The sequence below is a fragment of the Octodon degus genome, unplaced genomic scaffold, assembly GCF_000260255.1.
Source record: "Octodon degus isolate 3935 unplaced genomic scaffold, OctDeg1.0 scaffold00103, whole genome shotgun sequence".
NCBI classification, from domain to species: Eukaryota; Metazoa; Chordata; class Mammalia; order Rodentia; family Octodontidae; genus Octodon; species Octodon degus.
Window position 1 is genome coordinate 176,543 of NW_004524679.1, and position 23,788 is coordinate 200,330.

The 23,788-nt window shown below is 36.2% G+C and overlaps 1 protein-coding gene and 1 pseudogene across 1 annotated transcript in view; both read right to left on the reverse strand.

Annotated features, from left to right (window-relative positions):
- LOC101581951 (charged multivesicular body protein 1b-2) overlaps window positions 1–23,788 on the reverse strand; it is a 47,538-nt gene that overhangs the window by 15,025 nt on the left and 8,725 nt on the right. Inside the window, exon 2 of the mRNA XM_004638808.2 lies at window positions 8,559–8,656. Within this exon, the coding sequence (XP_004638865.2) occupies window positions 8,559–8,656 (98 nt within the window). The remainder of the gene's footprint in view (window positions 1–8,558; window positions 8,657–23,788) is intronic.
- LOC111818823 lies at window positions 15,059–15,172 on the reverse strand (annotated as a pseudogene).

A 23,788-nucleotide genomic window follows, 5' to 3' on the forward strand; every position in this document is an offset into this window, starting at 1 on the left:
GATAAATCCTGAGGGCATTTCACTGACCTTCTCAGACCAAAAAGCTACAACTCTTGTTGCACAGGTCCTGCTTTACCTTGGTGTTAACCAACCTGTAGAAAAGTATGAAGACGAAATATAGGAAGTAAAGCCATGTTGTTATGTTGAGCTGTGGGGGACTCAGGTTAATAATTTCTGACACTGCCAGTTAAACAGAAGACCCAATGCTATTATAGTCTACTGGACTCTTTTAGAATATTTTGCTGAGTTTACACACCTATAATATTCAATAACGAAACTCAGAAAAAATGGGGTATACCAATGAATGTCCATTTTGTATCTGTGTATTCAAAGTGGTTAGGATAGATATATAGTTGCATTCTCTTAATGAATAGAATGATTTGTTCTTATGGTGTTTGTAAATAGGATCTCAAGTCCACATCTTGTACAGCAATTTACCACTAAGAAGAATATATGCAGTGTATCATTTGTTGAAACTGCACTACCGATTTGATTTGAAACTGTTTATCTGTTTATCAATAAAATTTTGAAAAAAAAAAGCAAGTCTCTGACATGAGAGTCCTATGTTGCAGTAATTATTGGTAAACGACAGTATAGCAATTTCAAAGAGAGATGCCTTTGCATTGTCTTTACCAAAGTAAACCATATTTTCTAATGCCAAGAGTATGTGCATAAGTCCAATGATTACATTTAAGTCTTAGCTTGGTTTCTTTATGTAATTGTGCCTGAGCAAGATCCTTAACCTCTTGAAATCTAAGTCTCTCCTATCTGTGAAGCAGGGATGTTTATGTCAGTAATTCGGAGCAAAGTAGAGTCTTAAGTGATACAATTCATAGAAAGCAGTCAGTACAGTGCCTAGCTCATAGCATATATGTTAATGTTACTACTAAAACCAGAGAAAATAAACATTCACATATAAGCATAAAAATACAATACTTAAGGGATAGAATGGGGATTTTTTATAATCCATATTTATTTCATCTACTCATTTCTTAGAAACTTGTAAATGTGAACATTTCAATGAAAAAATCTTTATTATATTTTTAAAAAATACGTAATTTTTTCTGTATTCCCATCAGTACTGCCCTAATACAAGTAACTTTTTTTTTGCCTGGGCTGCCAGAAAACTTTCTAGTCAGTAAGCATAACTATACGATTTTAGAGCCCTATGAGCCATAGGCTTGGCATATTTTCTGTAAAGAGACAGTAAATAAGTATTTTGGACTTTGAGGCAATATGGTCTGTATAACAACTAGTCAACTCTGCTCTTAAAGGACAAAAGAAACCAAAGATATTATATAAGTGAATTAGTATGGCATGTTCTGTAAACCTTTACTTAGAAGAGACAAGAATCTAGAGCTAACTTGCAAACTGTATAGTTTTCTGATTTTTGCCATAACCTACTCTTGGCAAAATGATTTCAAACAAGGATTTTCTCCATGAAACTTTTCTGATGAATGTTTACACTAGTTCCTCATCAATGAATACTTCATGATATACAAGGCCTTCATAATCTGCATTATCTCCACAAATTAGCAAGTAACTTAAGAGTTCCCCAACAGTAAGTATTCTCTCATACTTATGCATCTGTGCTAAGTTTTCTCTGCTTATTTCCTCATTGGGCAATGAAGATTATCCAAGAATTATTTTTAGAGAGGGGGAGTGCGATGATGATTTTAATTCTGCACTTGTTAACCAACTATAATATTTCCAAAGTAGATGTTTCCAAGATAATGTTTAACAGAGAATAGATTTGGCATTCATCATTATGCAATAAGTGAACATAAAGAGTATAGACAGGGAAGTACAGAAGCATTCAAGTTAAAAACATCCCTGAGGGTTAAAAACCTTTTTGACTCAAACAGAAGAAGAAAAAGTCAAGTAGTTTTAATTGTATCAAATATGGCAGAAAAAGGATTAAAAATTAGTCTTTACACATGAAAAACCTAACAAAGCATTTGGTCAAGTGATCTCTGGCGATCATTTGAACTATTAAGTACAGTGTCATGTAAGTGGAGGCAGCAGCAAGAGTTTGGTCACAGCCAGTAAGACCACGCTTTAGTGAGCTACAGAGAAGAAGCAATAGAATGAACTACTATATAAAAACAAGGGGGCTACCTGGAATCAAAGGACAGGCTTTTGAGGACTGTAGAAGCCCGAAAGCATAATTATAGCTGAAGTGAGGGAGACACTGAAGGTGGGGAAAGGTAAAAAATACAAGAGAATGAACAGGGAATTGAACCAGTCAGACCACCACAGGGACAAAGGACAAAGGAACCCCAGAGCCTTTAACCTGTTAATCACTAAAGGTATAATTTGTGTTTCTTCTGAGGCAGTCAGGGACTTAAAAAGCAGTATTTGCTAAAAAAAAATGAGTAATTCTTCATTTGGACCTACAGATGCTCAACAAATAACTGGAAAGAGAATGAAGGTTGTTTTGCATATTATATCCTTTTTTATATTAAAATTGGGTCAAATCCTTTCTCAGCTTTACACACAGGCATACAGGCATGCTACTCTAAAAGCTGGGAAAAGTTTATTAGCCTTGAATTCAATCTTTATTCATTTATTTTGTACAGGCTATCGCTATGCAGCTCAGACTCAGTGATTCTCCTGTCTCAGCCTCCCAAATGCTGGGACTATTGGCGTGCACCACCACACCCAGGTTCAGTGGCCGGCACAGTGAGCCTGTAGTTCGGAAGCCAGCAAGGCAAGAAGTATAGGGGATTGAACCTGTGTCCTTGAGCTTGCCAGGCAGGTGCTTAGACCACCAAGCTATCTCCTCAGCCCTTAGCCCTCAATTTATAGAACCTATGTCATCCAGCTTCAAGACCCAGGACACCAAGTCTCCAGTCATTTCCCCAAACTTATAATAACTTTGTAATCTAGAAAAGCCTCCACAATACTGAGGCTGTCCAAAAGAAAAATTATCTCATGGAGACCAAAGTATCCCCACAAGCAATGAGGACTACACCCAGAGACATTTTGCAAATAAGAAATGAGATCACATTAGGGCCGGGGAGATGGCTCAGTGGGATAAGCAATTCCCTGGCAAGTGCCACGGCCTGAGTTCAATCCCTGGTTCCACCAAAAAAGAAAAAAGAAAAAAAAAAGAAATGAGATCACAATCAACCAGACTCTAGCCTACCTCAGCTAATCCATAAAGGCTGCCCTTATTCTTTGGTGAATGGTCCAGTCTGATCAAAACTGTCCCACCTTCAGCTGCTCAAACTGAATATCCTTTTCTATTTTCTCTCACTTTCTAACCCTGTCTAATATCACCCTATATCTTATACTATTGTGTCCTGCGATGCTCTTATATTAAGAGACCCAGTCAACCTACTAACACGGGGATGAAGTGATGTCCCATCTCTTCTCTGAAGGACCCTCTCAAACCCTATTAGGTGACACAATGTATCATGAAAAAAAGGCCCATAGGAGTAAACGTGTAATGATGTCAAGAACTCAAGCAGAGCAAAAAAAAAGAAATTAATTTTTCAAATAGGAAAACTATAAACATAGATACAGAACTGTAGTTTAATTGAGGATGTGTGCAAATCTTAGAGGAGAAAGATAAATGGAAAGCCAAGGCACTTCGAATGTCTCAATTTTTGCAAGACAGCATTACAATACGCTGAGTAAGGAGGTGTTTTAATCTGTTTGAGCTGTTATAACAAAACACCATAAAATGGGTGGCTCATGAATAACATAAATGTATTTTTTACAGTGTGAGATGCTAGGAAGTCTAAGACGAAAGTGCTGCCAGATCCATTATTTAATATGGTCCCACCTACTGGTTCACAAATAGAAGTTCCTACATTTTCACTTGGTGCAAGGGGCAAAGCAGCTCCCTGGGCACTAATAATAATAAAAGCACTAAGCTCATTCATGAAGGCTGTGCTCTGATGACCGATTAATTCCTCCAAAGGCCAACTTGCAATTACCATCACACTGCTGACTAGGTTTCAACAGAAAACATGCAAGGAGGGAGGAGCACAAATGTTGCAACCACAGTAATGGGAAAACAGATGTTAAATAGAGGACATCTCTTTAAGGCATAACTTTTTGGAAGTTCTGAGGAGTGAACCCAGGGTCTTTGCATGGAACTTTTTTTTCCTTTTTAATTGAGACAGGGTCTCTGTTACTAAGCTGCAAGGCCGGGCTCTTATTTCTGATCCTCTTGCCTCAGCCTCTCAGAAAGTGATACCACTTTTTTAATGATCATAAAATTTATAATTCTCAAATCAGTTTAGGAAACTGAACAGAGAAAAAATCCAAAGTTTATGAGCAAGTAGCTACACAATCACACATAAATACAAAATGTCTAGGGCCAGCCAAATAGCTCAGCAGATTAAAGCACCTGCAAGCATGTGGAGGGCTGGGCTTCGATATCCCAGCCCGGTGTGCCGACCCCACACCTGGGTGCAGCAATTGAGACTGGGCATTGTAACACGCACCTGTAATCCCACCTCTTGGGAGACTGTAAACAGGTGGATCACTACGAGTCCAATCTTGTAGCGAGACCCTGAACACCCTGTAACCCTTCCCCCTCAAAAAATAAAAAAAGGAAAGAAAAAATGTCCAACTGTAAAAAGATGTTCAAGTTCATTCTTTTTTTTTTCTTTTTTGTATTTTTAGGGAAGGGTCTACAGGGTGTTCAGGGTCTCACTACTAAACCGGACTTGTAGTGATGAGCCTGTTTACAGCCTCCCAAAAGCTGGGATTACAGGCCTGCACCACATCGTCTCAATTGCTGGCTCAGCAAGCCCTGAGGGTGGGGCCGGCCTGGCAGGCCCAGGGATCCCTGGCCCCTGTACCTGCTTCAGGCACTTTAATCCATTGAGCTATCTGGCCGGCCCTCAAATTCATTCTTAAGAAATGCAAATCCAAATAATGTGATACCTTATTCAATATATTTTCCCCAAAATATTTTTTCCTAATACTTAATGTTAGAAAGAGTACAGAGAATGCACAATTTTTCATCCTGTTTTCCTGAATAGTATTCTCTTTCAATATGTAAGATTATCTGTATCTTTAATATTTACATAGTACTGCATCATATGGTGGTTCCATAATTTAACAGGCTCCATATTAATGATCATGCAAATTGTGCCTACTTTTTTTGAGTATATTATCAAAATAAAACTGGCACATTCATGCACACACATTAAATACATCTTTAAGATTAGGGCCTAGTGAGATAGCTCAGTGGAATAAGTGTTTGCCTGGCAAGCTCAAGATCCTGAGTTTGATCCCTGGTGCCACCAAAAAAAAAAAAGAGAGAGAGAGAGAGAGAGAGAGAGAGAGAGAGAGAGAGATTAGGTCTTAGAAGGGCCGGCCAGATAGCTCAGTGGACTACAGCAACTGTTTAGGCAGAGCACAGCGGCCAGGGTTCAATCTCTGGCCTGCAGTGCCGGCCCTGCGGGCGGTGAGACAGCAATTGAAGCTGGGCATAGTGGCATGTTCCTGTAATTCCAGCACTTGGGAGGCAGAAAACAGAATCACTACAAGTCCAATCTATGTGATAAGAACCTGTAGACCCTGTCCTAAATACATAAAAAAATAAAAAAGATTAGGTTCTAGGATTGGAATTTTAGTATACAAAGGACTGTATGAATTTATAACTCTAATACAGACTGCCAAATTGCTCAGTAATTTATGTGAATTTTTACTTTCTCCAATAAAGTATCACTACCTCTTTTTCCAATAAAGCATATTATCAAACTTTTCAGGGTAAATCCTGAGGGGATTTGACTGACCTTGTCAGGTACAAAAGTTACATTTTTAGTTATATGGGTCTTGCTTTAACTTTGTCTTAACCATCCAGCAGAAAAGTATAATCAAGAGGTATAAAAAAGTAAAGCCATATTAATATGCTGAGCTGTAAAAGGCTCAAGTCAAAAACTTCTGACATTGCCAGCTCTAAGGATAACCTACTACTATTATGGGCTACTGGACTATAATGGGTTATTTTGCTGAATTCAAGCACCTACAATATTTGAATGGCAACAGAACACCCATCTCTCACAAAAAAGGGGGATACAAATAAAGGACCATTTGCAGTTAAAAAAATATGTATATATAAAATAGGATAGATATACAGCTTTCTCTTAGTTCAATGAGAAGAAAGATTTGTACTAATAGTGTTTAGACAACATATCATGTCTGTATCTTGTACTCTGAATATCTACTACAAAGACAACAATATGCAATGTATTAATTATTATAAATGTCCTACTAACTTGTTTTGAAACTGTCTCACTGCTATTTCTTTCTCATTAAATTAATATAAAAAAATCTTTTGCGGCTGGCAATGTATGTAACTCAGTGCTGGAGACCTTGACTAGCATGTAACAGGCCCTAAGTTTGATCTTTATTATTACAAAGAAAATAGTATTTTGATATTTTTAAATCTGAGAAATAGTACTATCATATTTCAATTTATATTTTAAAAACTCTGTATGTAAAAATTGAGTTTGAGAACTTTTGTGTTCAGACTTTCCCATGAACTATTTCAATACTGCTCTATAAACTATATGCTTTGCCTAATTTTTAGTCTTTTCTTAATTACACCTATTCAAAATATATAGAATTCTTAATGTAGCAGATATACTATCACACTGCTTCAAATATACTTTCTCAGGTATTTTCTTTTGGCTTTTTAGTGGGATTTTTAGATCTACAGATTTTTCTCCAACATAGTCAAATTTATCAATTTGGAGAAAAGGAACCCTTCTCTACTGTTAGTGGGAGTATAGACTGGCATGAGCACTATGAAAATCAGTGTAGAAATTCCTCAAAAAAAAAAAACTACGTTTAGCGGTCTACCCAACCCAGCTAGTCCCCTTCTGAGCATCTTCCAGAAGAATTAAAAATATCATATCATTTTTGCTTTTTAGGTTTTACATTGCCCAGTTCCCATTCCAAGAATATTTTTTTAAAAAATGCTACCCCTCATTTTCTCTTCTAGTATGTATATGATTTCACTTTTAAGAGTTTCTGTCTTCAATCCATAGGAAACATGTTTGGCATTTGGAGTGCCACATTTTAAAATCAAACCACTTGTATGTAATCTCAACAGAAAATGATTTCAAAGCATTTTAATTATAAAACGTGTGTTTGAATACAGTGGGAACATAAACAGAGGAGGACTTAGAATAAAAACCTCATAGAAAGTAAAGGAAGAAATTGGAAGAAAATGAAAACTGCCAAGAAATTTGTGCACAAAAAGTAGAATCACAGTTCACTAGAAATATGCTCAGGAAGCACTGCTTCTTATGAGCAAGCTACTCACATGAAAAGTCATTAATTAAGATTACACATGGTAGGATAGTTTGTCCATTTTCATTTATGCTTGTCTGATATCTGATACCTTAAAAGCAGTATTTTCATTATATCTAAACTCTTTAATGTACAGAAATATTTTGAGATTTTCCTCTACTTGTAGTAATTGGATATAAATTTTAGAAAGGGAGAATCATAAAAAATCAACTTACAACTATGCCTGAGTACTTCTATTTCCTTTATTATTTTATAGTTCTCTCAATTAATAGTATACCCAAATAGTATACTTAATTTAAGGACGTGCTATTGCAAAATACCTGAAAATCTAAGATAACACAGCATTAAAGAGAAATCTATAAAGACACATTTTCAAAAAATAATTCACACGATAGACTTGAGACTACTAGACTTAGAAAAGTCTACCTGTATAATTTTACACTTCACCGGTATCAAGAAACTTAGTTGTGGATAATACTCAGAGCTGTTAAGAATGGCTGACCATGCCTAAACTGTACAAACACAGCTCATTTATATTAGACACCTGATTTCCTTTTCGGGATCTGGAATTTTGGCATGTGCTGTATCGAAAATGTCAAGGTTATTGACTACCAATAAAATCCCCAGACTTCTAGGACAGGAAAATTTCCCAGGTAGACAGTATTTCACTTGTGCTGTCATAAGTAGCTGCAAGAATTAGGCTTGCCCTGTGTGACTCCATTTGGAAAACAATCATGGAAGCTTGAGCCTGTAGCACCCAGACTTTGTACCATGAAACTCTTTCCTTTACTGATTCTGCTTTTATCCTTTCACTCAAATAAAGAATAACCTTGAGTACAACTATATACTGAACTTGTGAATCCTCCTAGCAAATAAAGAAACCAAAATAATTCTAATACTATGCAATATTTACATGAAAAACTTGTTAAAGCACAGAAATAAAAATTACCACACTTTAAGTATTATTCATAAACATGGAGTTCATACTTCTCAGTAAAAATGGTTTTTGTTAAAAAGCAAAGACAGTGTTTAGATGTAGAGAACACAGAACAATTACACTTATTTTGTGGGCCATGCTTCCATATATAAATAGCAACATACATTTAAACATAGTAAGAAACAGCCACTGTTAATTATTTAAGGCAATACGTTATTTGTTTTACATTGCTGAAAGCAGTAATTAACTTGTGCCCACTGAAAAAATGCATTAAACAATTTATCATGCCTCCATTATTTGTTGTGCTTTTTCTACGAGAAAAATATTAAAAGTGGTCTACCTTTTTAATCTTAGCCTTCTCAGCCTTTTCTTCTTTATCACACTTCTTCGCATTCCTATTCAGTTCTTTTGCAGCAAACTTCAAGTTAAATAAGTGTTCTAAAAATATAGGTTAAGGTTATTCAGAAAGTCAGTTTCCCAGCCTAACTACCTGCAAGCATGATATTAAAATTATAAAACTTATCAAACAATATTAAGCTACTTAAACCAACTAATCACAAAGTATTTTACAAAATAAAACAATTTATATCTCTTCTATTAAAATGTAGTACTAATTATAAAGAGAAAAATAGATTTTCATGAGAAAAAAATGGCATTTGGAGTTCCACATTTTAAAATCAAACCACTTGTACTGATCACAGTACAAGTAATTGTATTGTAATCGATTGCATTCTATAAGAAAATGATGATCCATTATGGTAAAATACATAAGAGAAGAGTGGTGTGGGTGAATGATGATAATAACTTTGATACTGTCTGTGTGAGCCAAAGTTACAGTGACAGGAAATGGAACAAGAATCGACTCATACAGATACTGGGAATGCAGACCTCCTTGATGCAAATGACAAAACAGCAATGTGACTATATAATTGACTAGTCAAAATGTTGCAAAATGACCATGCAACCAATTGGAATGATCCAATTTTAGAACTAGTTCTCAAAATACAGTGAAAACCTTGGAAGCGGTGAAAATTATTGGACAGAATGCCAGCAGTGCCATTCATTGTTGAAAACTGTAAAAGATGAAATACTACAAGGTGCTGTGAATAAAAAAAGCTGAAATGCAAATAAAATGTTCTCAAGGAACCAATAGCCATATTCAAAAATGTATTTATTATGACACTTCACTAGCTGAACTGAAAGCATTCATACGTGTTCTGTACTAACATAAATTTCTCATTATGATCACAGGAATGTAAAAGACTTACGGAAAAGCGATGGCTCAAAATAAGGCATAAACATTTATGCTCATGTAGGTGTGAAGACTTATTATGCTTTCAACTTAGATATTTATCCTAGAATTCAGCCATCAAGTCCTTATTTATATAGTAATGAACCTAATGATGCGGTGAACACACTTGTTGCTTCTATCACCTAAACTAATTGGAACGTGGTGGTTTTTTTTAAATGTGTTTGGTTGTTGCAGGGTTTCACTATGCAGCTCAGACTCATAGTGATCCTCCTGCTTTCAGTCTCCCCAGCACCAGGATTACAGCCCTGTGCCACTACTCCTGGACTGCGGCTGGCTCAGCCCACCCTGTTGGTGGGGCTGGCATGGCATGTGGTGCTGAGGATCGAACTACGTTCCCTACGCTTGCCTGAGCAGGTGTTTTAGTCTGCTGAGTTATCTCACCAGCCCCTGGAATGTGATATTTGACAAATATTTTACCAGCTCCCAATTGATGTTACCTTAAGTAGCATAGCACAAGTTGACAAACACAGGAACTGTACATAAGAACAAGGCAGCAATTCCAAATGACATGTTTCAATTTCAAAACAGGGAGCTATATAGTATAATCCTTGGATTTCAGAAAAATATAACATTGGACTTATAAATGACAAAAAAAAACAAACCTGGCACTACTACCGTCAACATTTCACCATGATGGAAATACTGGTAGGAAGACCTGGACAAAACAAAAGCCTGAGAAGAAAACTTTCAACAACTAAACCAAAGGTGGAATAGATGTTTTTGATGAGTTACACAGCAACTATTATGTTACTTGAAAAACAAAGGATTAAGCAACAGTCATGGTTTTACTCAATCCTAAACGTGTGGCATAAATAGTTTGATAGTTTAGAATCAAAATAATAAGTGTAAAATCATGGAGAAATTTTCTTAAGATGATTGGTACTTGAGCTCATAAAAGATAAATTACAGCAGAAGGAAAACAAAATGCTTCTGCTCAGGGAACTACACAAAAATTGTGGAGTACAGGTGAGCAGACAGAGGAACAGGCAGGCACAGCACCACAAAGACATGCCACAACAATGGGAAAACAGAAATGTCAACTATGCCCTATAAGAAAGTATAGGAATACAAAACATACTTAACTGTGTATGGAACATGCAGTTATCCTATGTGAAGACTGCCTTGAGTGTGAATTGAAGCCAAGCGTATTTCTATAGACTTTTGTTCATGTTAAAATTGTAGACTTTTGTTTATGTTTACATTGTAGGTCACCTAGGTTTTTAATTTAATGTTGTCTTTTAGGTCTTGTAAGTAAACAACTGATGTGAAAATGTTAATGTCTATTGTAAGTACTCATCATACATCTGATATCTTACTTTATTTTATTCACATCTTATTTCCCCACTAAGTACATGTTGTACAATACAGTATATAGCTCCTGACAAAACAGAAAGAGAGGGGACAAGACTCAGTAGAGAAGAGGAAAGCTAAGCACATGTACTGTCAATGTACGCAAGACATGTGCATAGAACAAGCAGATGTCATGTGCGAAAATTGCCTTTGGTGTGATAGCTGAAGCAAAATTTATGTTAGGTTTTGTGAGGAAGTACACAGCTGATAAGAAAATGGTGTCTATTCTAAACACATAATAAATATTAAGAATTTAATTTATTTTATTGATACTTTATGCTCCTGTTAACTACATGCTGAATAATATAATAAGAACCTCCTGACAAAACAAGAACACTAAGGTGTGAAGTATGTCCTACAAAAATGCCAGGAAAGCAAAAGTCATGTGCTGTCAGGGTAAGAGATGCATGGGTAAGTAACATGCTGTTGTCATGTGGGCAGACTGCCACAGGTGTGATGGCTGAAGTAAATATTTACTCTAGATATTGGCATCTTCAATGCAGTTCATATAGAAATTATTTCTGACATTCTCTTTTAGACTTTGGACACCAAAAATCAGTCAATGTTGAAATATTGATACTTTGTCATAAACAACAAATATTAAAAACTCAATACTTTTGATTTTTTTGCTGTTAAGTACTCATTGTTTAATATAATAAAACTCAAAATTAAAATTAATAATTAATAGAAATATTATAAAGACTAAGCATGAGTCTCACAAACCCATGTTTCTGCTCCTGGATGACAGATTCAGTCATATGTCCCAAAGCTGAGTTATGAAGCCAATTATCTTAGATAAAATTTATTATACTCTAGGAGGCTGGGGAGATGGCTCAGTGGAATAAGCACTTCCCTGGCAAGTGCAAGGGCCTGAGTTCAATCCTCAGTTCCGAAAAATAAATTATACTCTATAAATGCTGAGGACTACATTGTCAACTATATTCAACTTTTACTTAACAGTTAAATTGATGATGGTACAAAATGTGGACACCAAATATTAACAGATCTAACATAAAAGTCTTTTGAATACACATTTTCCCTCTTTATATATCTAAAAAAGCCTAAGCTTTAGAAAAACGCCTTGAACTATGGTATAAACTTCAATGAAAAGTCATTTTAAATGCAGAATTTAGTTTGAAAAAAAAAGACAGGAAAATCCTAGGGCACAGACACAGAGAAAGAATGAACTACTAGCAGTAAGCAAACACTGAAGCCCCTGCATCCTTCTATAGTGTCCTGTTGTAATTGAGCTTTCTGAAGAAATCTGTTATTCTTTAAGGGTGCAGTATTAACATAAAGGCACAGCAGAAATAAAAAATACTAGCTGGCAAAGTAAGATGAAAAATGCAAAGATTATCTATCTTTATTGGCTACTAGGAAAATGGGTGTGGAACAAAGGCTCCTCTGAGATTTACAGTTATAGCTATGTCCTCATATTGATTTTGAGTTCAACCATATATTGTTGAAATGATCTGCTAACCCCCAACTCCAAACATTAAAGTGAGCCCAAGTTTAAGAAACATCATAAACTCAGTATTTTAGTACTCCCACGGGTCTGGCCGAATTGATGGCTAAAATAAAAAAAAATAGATAAAGCTGAGAAGAAAATTAGAAAAACGGACTATACTATCAGAATTAAGATGAGAATAAAAAATAAGGTTAATATCAAAGAGCATGTAATGGTTGTATCTAAATGCTTCCCTCAAAGTTTCAGTTATGGGCACAGGCTTCTAGAGTTTGTAACTGATTTATTGTCCAATGTTGGGATTAAGGGTTTATGTGTTACATCCATCCTAGGGCAGGTAGCCTGCATACAAATAAGGAAGGAATAGAGGCCTGTTACCTACTTTCTTGTTGCTTTTGGCATCTTCTATAACCATGAAAGGTTGCCCTCTGCCATGCAATGAGTACTGTCTTAGCAATGAGAGAAAAGTAACTAAAACAGAGGGTAATGGATAAGAAAACAGAATGGAAAGGTCTAATAATAGCTGGAATTCTGGATAACAATACTATACAGAATGTGGAAAAAATTACACTTACAAGAGATAATGCCTCAGTCTTCTCTCACTGATAAGAGGAAGAAAACAAGCAGAAAGATGAATAAAACTGAGTCCACATAGATACATCATAATAGATAGTACTAGGAAAACTTCAGAAGCCTAGTAGTAGAATTTTAGACAATTTACAAAAGATCTAAAATCAGACTAAGTAGAATTTTCAAACAAAATACAAGAGTACTTTTCAAAGGCTATAAAGCCAATACTATGTTATGTCTTATTAACTTGCCAAAGAAACTGAATTAGCATACACTGGCCACTCTATCTAGAGAATAAAGTTAAGTTCCTATGGCCAGTGTGTAGTTACATATCCATCAACTGATCAAAATATAACCTCATTTTGTACATTTTTGTAATAACAAATGTTATTTAACATATATCATTTATTCGTTAGCACTGAATTCAGGGTCAAAAGCACTAAAAGTCACGCTTGAAAGAAGCTCTTCCAACACACAGGTTTTCTTCATAAGGCACATTACAGTCTCCTTGTACTGAGAAAGACTCAACAGTACTTGATGGCATTATGAAATGAAAATAACTACAGATACAGACGTTTTAAAATAATAAATTATAAAAATTATGCCAACAAATAGTAAACCTTAAACAAAATCTAGAATTCTAGAATTACAGAAATTCACTTCAGGGGCCAGGGAGATGGCTCAGTAGAATAAACGCTTGCCTGGCAAGCACAAGGGCCTGAGTTCAAACCCTGGTTCCACCAAAAAATAAAAATAAAAACAGAAATCCACTTGAAAGTTAATTAAAAATCTGAATAGTCTTAAACTCCCAATTCAATACTTTAAAATATGTTACTATCTAAATAAATTGACAGAAACAGATCATGATGTATACTGGACCAATCGCTTACTGAAAAGTTAATTCCTATCTTACACAAACTAATCCAAGGAGTACAACAGAAAAGGAACAATTCTCAAAGTTGGTACCCCTCAAAAGAGGACAGTATACGGAAATGGTCAATTACAGGGCAACATCACATATGAACAAAGATACTACACATAATATTCTTATAAAGTCAAAATGTTTTAGTATTTTAAAAAAAATCCATGCACTTTAATCACATTAGAAGATAAAAAAAGATAATCTCAATATATAAAGAAAAATATCAAATAAGTAATATTTGATTGAAGTCAAAAATCAGGTAAATTGTTTATAATTAAATTCTTAGCAAACTATGTATGAAAATTAATATTGTTTTTTATGTATTTTAGTACAGAGTCTACATTGTCTCATTACACAGATCGGACTCATAGTGATCCTCCTATTTTCAGCTTCCCAAGTGCTGGGATTACAGGCGCACGCCACCACTCCCAGGCTCAGTCAAGGTCTCAGCATACCCCTTGCAGGGCTGGCACAGTAGGCTGGGAATAAAACCTTTAGTCTGCTGAGCTATCTGGCCAGCCCTTAACATTCTTAACTTAAAAAAAACCTGTTTTATCAAAATTTCTAGCAAACATCATCTGAATAGTGAACAGTTAGAATTCCTCTCAAAATCAGTAAAAAAAAGTCATACTGTCCTATATTTTAAAATTGAACATTGGCTAGGGACATTGCTTAGTGGTCTAAGTGCCTGCCTGGCAAAGCACAAGGACCTCGGTTTGATCCCAGATACTGCATGCCGTGCAAGTCCTGGAACCTGTGATATACCATGCTTTCCAGCAAAAGTGGGCGTGGTGGAGCACATCTGTAATCCCAGCATTGGCGAAGCTGAGATAGGAAAATCACTATGAGTCTGAGCTCCGTAGCAAGACCCTGTAGCAAATAAACAAACAATAAAAGAAATAAAAAACTAACTTTTGTATCTGACAAGGTCAGTCAAATCCTCTCAGGAGTTACCCTGAAACCCTGTACTGCAGTTTGTAGATCCTTTGTCAGTGTTGGCCATCTGGATGAGTGACGGCCATTGCTTGACCAATTTGCTCTCTGTAAAAGCCTGAGAGAATGTTTTCTTTCCATGTGACTCTCCTTAGGCGCATTATATTTTGTATCTGTATATACAAAATACTTAGGATAGATATACAGCTACTTAATCCGAATTCAACGAGAAGAAAGATTTGTACTGATAGTGTTTGGACAGGATATCATGTCTGCATCTTTTTGGGGGGTTCGGAGTAGGGGAGGAATCTCAGAGGTCAGCAAATTCTGACTGCAATGGATGAGTCTCACCCTGGGAAAACCACCTTTGTGATCATGGTATTTCCCCTGCCAACTAAGTATAAAATGAAAAGACACTATTTTTTTTTTTTTTTTTTTTTTTTTTTTTTTTTTGCGGACCCAGGGATTGAACTCAGGCCCTTGTGCTTGCCAGGGAAGTGCTTATTCTACTGAGCCATCTCCCCGGCCATGTACACATCTTGAATTATGAATAACAACTACAAAGATAACATGCAATGTATGAATTATTGTAACTATCCCACTAGCCTGTTTTGAAACTGTCTCATTGCTATTTTTTCTCAATAAAAATAAAAACAAAGAAAAAAATGAAATAAAAAATAAAATTTGAACACTATTCTGAGTTAAGAACAAAAGAAATAAAACCTATCCTGGATCAATGGAAGTTGCCAAACTAATACTGTATGCAGACAATACAAATTTCTACAAAAGAAATGGAAGTACCACTTCTACAAACCAGCAAGTCCTGCTAGGTATATACCCCCTAAGCTGTCCCCTGACATTATAAGAAATAAGCACAAAACTAGTGATATTGCTTGTAATGACAAAGAAATAGAATAGAAATGATTTAAATTTTAATCACTAAAATACATTGTGTTATAATTCTACAATGGAAAACCATATAGAAGCGAAAATAAAAACGTCTTTAATAGGGGCTGGGATATAGCTCAATGGAACAGCTATTGCCTGGCAAACACAAGGTCCCAAGTTCAATTCCCAGAGCAAAAAAAATTTAATTCATGAATCAATATACCATTTTTTAAAAAAGCAATGTGACACCATACATATAAAATTTTAACATATGCAATATGTAACAATTTTAATGAGGTACACGAATGCAGTAAAATAAAAAATGTCCAGAAACCAAAAACATCAACTGTTAGATATCAGTACATCTGACAAAGGAGTAAGAGCAATGATTTGATTATGTTTTATAGTGCTTCTTAAACCCAATAATATGTGCATGCTCAAAGGTCTGCTCTCTAGAATTTATAAAGAACTAAAAACATTAGGGCCCTAAAAGTTAAAGACCCAGTCCAGAAATGGGTATTTGAGATGAACACACACTTCTCAAAGGACAAAATTATAGAAGCAAACAAATATATGAAAGAATGTTCCATATCACTAGCCATCCGTGAAATGCAAATTAAAACAACACTGAGTTACCATCTCACCCTACAAAGAATGGCTACCATGAAGAAATCAACCAACAACAAATGTTGGAGAGGTTGTAGGGAAAAAGGAACCTTTCTCCACTGCTGGTGGGAATGTAGACTGGTGCAATCATTATGGAAAGCAGTGTGGGGACTCCTTAAAATCTAGGACTGGAAATACCATTCAAACCAGCTATCCCCCTAGTGGGAATATTCCCAGGGTAACTGAAAATATCATATCATAGTGATATATGTGCACCTATGTTTATAGCAGCACAATTTGTGATAGCCAAATCTTGTAAACAACCAAAATGCCCATCACCCGAGGAATGGATAAAAAAGATGTGGTATAGGGCCGGGGAGATGGCTCAGTGGAGTAAGCGCTTCCCTGGCAAGCTCAAGGGCCTGAGTTCAATCCCCGGTTCTGCCAAAAAAAAAAAAAAGATGTGGTATTTTCATACAACAGAGTATTACTCAGCTATAAAGGAAAAAAAACTTGAAGCCTTCACATATAAGTAGATGCCGCCTGAAGATATACTCATAAGTGAAATAAACCAGACACACATGTGTAAATATAATGTAGTCTCCCTAGTGTAAGAACTCAAAAGAAGAAAACAGAAAGGAATAACAATGAAAAGGAAAGCAAGAATTAAGGATCAGACAACAAATAGAGGGCAAGGAGAAAAGCTAGCAAACATGAAAGAGGCAAAGCCATACATTTATACACACAAGATAGTTAAGGCAATGATCCTGAGAATCTTCAGGAGGTTTTTGAAACTAGCAGTTAACTGGTAGTATTCTCACCCTGACTAACTATATATGCTGATACCTGTGAAAAAACCAATTGCACTGAAGATAGCAATGTGTAATAGTAGGGTCAATCTTGGAATGCCTGACATTCTGGTCTTCTAAACTCGTACTGCTTGTCATGTCATATCAATTACTGCTATACTGTCTCTCAAGTAAATGTTTTAAAAAATTAGTAATGAAAACAAGATACAAGAAAAAAATGTCATAGACTGTCCTGCAACAATGCTGTATATGGTTAGATTTCTAAATTTCTGTGTAAAAATATGTAATTGTTTATTCCTATTTTTAAATTTTTTTTTCATTTTTTCTTCACATTCTGAAGGGATTTAAAGTTTAACGTTTCAATACTTGATGGAAAATACTCCATGTTATGTCTACAATGTTTGATATTCAGACAGTTAGGTTAAGCTTAACTGCCCATATTATAGGGTGATAATACCATTAAGCTTCTTTTCTGAAGGGTTAGCAACTTAAGTTTGCAGACTCAAAATTACAGAAAAAGAAGGGTTACAAGGACCGGCAACATTTTGGCCCTAGCCTTTCAAAGTCAGCGAGGACTCAGGACATAAGAGAGCCTGTACTGTAACATCCTGTAACTCAGTGATGTCCCAAATTTTCTGATCAAGGAGATGATGGGGCTACGGAGGAAAGTGATCAATGTTGTAGAGTGTGCCTAAGGAGAGTCACATGGAAAGAAAACATTCTCTCAGGCTTTCACAGAGAGCAAATTGGTCAAGCAATGGCAGTGTGTCATCCACACAGCTGACAGTGACAAAGGACCTACAAACTGTGGTACAGGGTTTCAGGATAAATCCTGAGGGAATTTGACTGACCGTGTCACATACAAAAGTTACATTTCTTGTTATATAGGTCTTGCTTTATGTTGGTATTAACCATCCAACAGAAAAGTATAAAAATGAGGTATAAAAAGTAAAGCCAGATTAATATGCTGAGCTGTAAAAGGCTCAAGTCAACAACTTCTGGGAGCCTGTGAGATGGCTCAGTAGAATAAGCACTTGCCTGGGAAGCAGAAGGGACTGAGTTCAATCCTCAGCTATGCAAAAAAAATAATAATAATAAATAAATAAACTTCTTCAATGGTGAAGATTTTTAGGGGCCGGGGAGATAGCTCAGTAGAATAAGCACTTGCCTGGCAAGCACAAGGGCCTGAGTTCAATCCCTAGTTCTGCCAAAAAACCCTAAAAAAACAAAAACAAACAAAAAAAACCCAAACTTCTGACATAGTCCTATGGATAACCCACTACTATTATGGAATACTGCACTATATTGGATTATTTTGCTGAATTCATGCACCTACAATATTTAAATGGCAATGGAATACCCATCTCTTACAAAACTAAACAAAAAAGGGGACTAAATGAAGGACCATTTTTGTATGTGTATATACAAATTAGGTAGGATAGATATACAGCTATTTTTTCTTCAGTGAGAAGAAAGATTTGTACTAATAGTGTTTGGACAGGTTATCATGTCTGCATCTTGTACTATGAATAACCACTACAAAGACAATAATATGCAATGAAATAATTATTGAAACTGTCTCACTGCTATTTGTTTCTCAATAAAATTAATAAAAAAATAATAATACATGCATGATGCTTTATTTTTTATTGCTGGCAATGGAGGGTAAAGATGAAGGGTTGGGGAGATAGCTCAGTAGAATAAGCACTTGCCTGGCAAGCGCAGGGTCCTGAGTTCAATCTCCGGTACTGAAAAAAAAAAGATTAAATTTGCATGATTTGAAAATCATTATTAATGAAAGGTTAGAGTACTTAAGTCTAGAGTACTTGTCATTAAGATGTACACTTTTTTAAAAAAATAAAATTGCTTGAAAATGTATAAAAGAAAATAACATGCATTAGGTATATAGTGGTACCTCAGTTCACAAGCTTAAGTTTTTCCACAACTTGGGCTACAAACCAAACTAGATGAGAACTGAATCAAATTCAATGGTTAGGTTTGATGCTAACCTGAAGAGGGAAACTTGAAAAGAATTAAATTCATGAATTGAGGTAGCATGTACTAGAATATGGACAACATTGTTTGGAATGTGTATCAAAAGAATAACTTGAACAGGGTTGTACTTGATATAAATTTAATATAAAAATTACTGTTCTCAACCCTTCTCCACTGCTGTTGGGAATGTAGAGTGGTACAACCATTATGGAAATCAATGTGGAGACTCCTTAAAATGCTAGAACTTGAAATCCCATTCAAAAATTACTGCTCTCTAAGATTATTTTCATATATTGTTTAGAAACTTTAAGTCTCCTAAATGGAAATACAAACTTGAAGTTATCAAAGTCTTTTAACTCACTACTCTGACAGTCTCATACAATTTTCTAAATTTTTTGTTTACATGCCGTAGCCTCCAACTGCACTATGGACATTTTAGGAAAAATGATGAGGCCTAATTACCACTGTATCATCAGACTAATGTAATGCTCAAATGCAGTACTCCAAAGTTAAGTAAATGAATAGTAGAAAAGTGTTTTGGAACAGTACATATGAATTACTGGAGAAAAACTGCTTATGTTGGGCACTTAAACAACTATAAGAAGTTTGCATTAATAGAAAGCTGATTATTTAGGTTATATACTAGTATTCAACATAAGATTTCATTCCAAAGGAAGACTGCTGCCTGCTGCTGTCAAAAGGCTTAGAAAGCCATTATTATGGAAGTTATTATCTATCTGCTCCTTTACTTAGACCAGCAAAAATGTACAGTATAGGTGTCCAAATCATCCCAATTTCATATAGATTTATCTCTACACCCTACTCCCTCTCTGGTCCTTAAACTCAACTCAGTAGTTCTTCCCTTTTGAACAAGTCCATTCCCTTTTTCCCAGTATCTACTGTACTCTTTAGATTCCATTTTCTCTTTGAGGTTCTCACACTAAGGTGACAATATGATCTTTGCACATGCAAATTTATGCTATTTTACATCTGAATAATACTCCATTGTGTAAAAATACCACATCTTTACGCATTCTTCAGTTGTTGGGCATCTGGATTGTTTCCAGGATGTAGCTATGACAAACTGCACTGCTATAAACATGGGTGGGTACACATACATCACGGCTGTATATTTTCAGTACTTTTAGAAATATACCCAGAAGAAAAACTGGTTTGAATGGGATCTCCAATCCTAGCTTTTGAAGGAATTCCCACACTGATTTCCATAGTACTCTCAGCAGCCTGAGGGACTCTGGTAAGCTCTGACCTTCTTTAACCCCCAGCACGCAGGAGTGGAGCTTTGGCTGAGGTCAGTCCAACCTTTCAAGAACTTCAGAAGACTCGGAATGGCCTGCAAGATGCAGGACAGCTACAATCTTTGGGCCCAGAGTTAGTAGGTATGGAGCTTTCCGGGAACCATTTAAGAACTCTGGCAGACTTTGGCAGCGTATGAAACTCTGGGAGATTAGTGGGAGTTTGAAAAATGTCAAAATGCAGGAGTGACAGGGAATCTCAATCCTCTAGCCCACCCAGAGCAAATCCAGGAAACAAAGACTTATAAGAACTTGGAATTCACACACCTGAAATTTCTGATAAAGTCCTTTCAGAATAACTCCAAGGGCTGGTCATGTCTGTGGGTGGCCTTACCCTACTCTGCATTCTCTCAGGCCTGGTCTTCTGATCGCTTGCCATATCAGGGACAGTAGTGGTATCCTCTGTGGTGATCTGCAGCCTCATCAACCACTGGTTTTCTTCCAGACGACTGGCAAAGCAAAACCCCAGCGCCGACTATCAGCTGGCTATGATGGCTGCAGACCTTGCGGGGCTGTACCAAGAATGACTGGCTGGTTGGACCCCGAGATGTTTTTAACTTCTCAGGAAAGCTTCTGGGTCATGCTTGGCCCTTGGGATTAGGACTCAGACAAGGGGCAGGAGAGTCCAGCGCCCCTCGACTATGGCCTTCAGCTTCCTCAGTGGCCAGAGTGGCCTGTGACCCCCCACTACCAGCGTGCAGATCTGATCATGGGTCTGCAGCCAGCTTTGGGACTTGTGTCCACCGTCCCAAGGCAACACTGGCTTGTTTCTGACATTTTTTTTTTCTTAATGAGGGAAGCTATTTATTTTTTCACTCATTTGAAAAACAAGGTGAAAAAAATCTAAATCAGAACAAGCTTTTCTGACTTAATCACTACTAATCAGAAAGAAAAGCACAATTTGGGAATAATGATCTCTCAAAGTTGAAAGAGTCTGTTTTAATTTTGTGTCCAAGAGTTTTTGAAAAGTCTTAAGGCAAAGTTTTCACTGTTACTATTGAGTATGATTCGGTGTTGCTGATCTCTTACATGTTTGTACTTGGTACTTTTGTACTGATTTAAAGAACTTGTCCTGTTAAGCAATTTCTTGTACAAAAAAATGTAAAGAACTACAAAGCCCAAACAAAACATCCTATGTGAGTTCTAAAAAAAAAAAGATATCATGTCTGCATCTTGTAGTATGAACAACCACTAGGAAGACAATAATATGCAATGTATTAATTATTATAACTGTCCTACTAACCTGTTTTGAAACTATCTTGTTGCTCTTTCTCAATAAAATTAATTTTAGAAAAGAAAAGTGAATTAGAAATGTGGCAGATGGAAACTATGTAGTGTTTTTATTTATGCTCTCTATTCTTGTTCACAGTACACTTTCTATTTAGCTAGTCCAGTTCATCCATTTTCTGGATTTTCTCCTGTCACCAAATAAGTATGACTTGTACTGAATCTTACAGAGTTTTCTGGCAGCATATGAAACATTTCAATTTCTCCAATAATTCCCAGTACTTTGGGCTTGGAATTATTATGCACTGCTAATTCAGTCAAGTGTATAACTATCAACAGTTTTGTCGATATTCCATGGCTTATAAAAAAATACTGTAGGGGCCAGGGAGATGGCTCAGTAGAATAAGCGCTTCACTGGCAAGCACAAGGGCCTGAGTTCAATCCCCGATTCCGCAAAAAAAAAAAAAAATACTGTGACCATCCCTGGTACTGCAAAAAAAAAAAAAAATACTGGGAAATGCAGGCTACTTTAACTAAAATTCTGTATCACTTGTAATTTTTTGTTTTAATACTGTTTTGTACTCTAAAAATAAAAATAAAGAGCAGTACATAGAATTGAATACATGCAGATTTAAAAGATATTTTACATTATATCTTTTATTTTTCCTACTTGGACTTGGTTTTTAAGTCTCACTACAAACCACTAGGATCACATCAATTTTCAATAGAACAAAAGCTAACCATTTTGGGGCCAACACCTAGAATTTTAAATTTGGTAAAGCTATCGTGAGTCTCATAAATTTTTAGATTTTAAAAGCTCACTAACGGCTGGCCAGATAGCTCAGCAGACTAAAGTACCTGCTTAGGCAGAGTGCAGCAGCCAGGGTTCAATCCCTGGCCTGCAGTACCAGCCCCACCCCTGGGCATGCTGAGAAAGGGATTGAGACTGGGCATGGTGGCGCGTGCCTGTAATCCCAGCACTTGGGAGGCTGAAAACAGGAGAATCACTATGAGTCTGATCTGTGTAGTGCAACACTATAGACCCTGAACTAAAATACATTTTTTAAAAAAGGCTCACCAGGTGATTATCATGCCTATCTATGTTTAGAGATCCTGATTTAGAATACCTTTCCACACGAACATTGAGATATTGAAATGCTTCTGTTAAAGCATCATATTCATACTTATATACACCCAAAAATCTAATATAGACCCATAATCTCTTATCCATAATTCCCAAGTTCAAAAAGCTCTGCAATTTGAAAGTTGCACATAACATTTAGTATCAAATTATAACCTGACTAGAGCAAAATCTAATGAATAACCTGACTAGAGAAAATCTAACGACAAAAGCTGACTTGAACAAAAAATGACATATAGCCATTCATTTTTCCCCTAATACTCTCATGCTTTACTATAGAAATATTGTTGTAACTACTCATGTCCCATTTCGCCAAGCACTAGAGTTAAGATGGCATGCTATTTAGTGTCTTTATACAATTTATAGAAGTCTGAGGGCCAGCCAGATAGCTCAGTAGATTAAAGCACCTGGTTAGGCAGATGCAGGGATTGGCTGCTGTGTCAGCCCCACCCCTGGGGCATGATGAGCTGGAGTTTGAGACTGGGCACAGTAATGTGAGCCTGTAATTTCAGCACCTGGGAGGCTGAAAACAGGATGATCTCTATGAGTCCAATCTGTGTAGTGAGACCCTGTAGACCTGTATTAAATACATGAAAATAAAAAAAATAAAATAATAAAGAAGTCTGAATTCTGCTTTGAAAATTTTTTAAAAAATGGCAACCCAAATCAAAATGTTTCCCTGTATATAATTTTCTCCATTTTATGTGAAGAGAGCTTACTATTTCAAATGGCTGTAACTTAGTAGCATAATAGTAATTAAGAATCCGGAATAAGGTAAATTTTTAATTTTTTGGCAACAGACTCTATGTGATTATTTTCCTGAATAAAAGAATACTTCTAAATTAGTCAGAAATATTTTCTCTTTGAAATGACATGGGACTTATTTTTTAAAAAAGCTAAAAATTTGGGGCTGGAGAGATGGCTCAGTGGTCTAAAGCACCTACTTGGAACAAGCTTAGCAAAAGCATCACGGACCGCGGTTCAATCCCCCAGCACCACATGCCAGCCAGCCCTGCCCCCTGGTGGGCTGAGCTGGCCT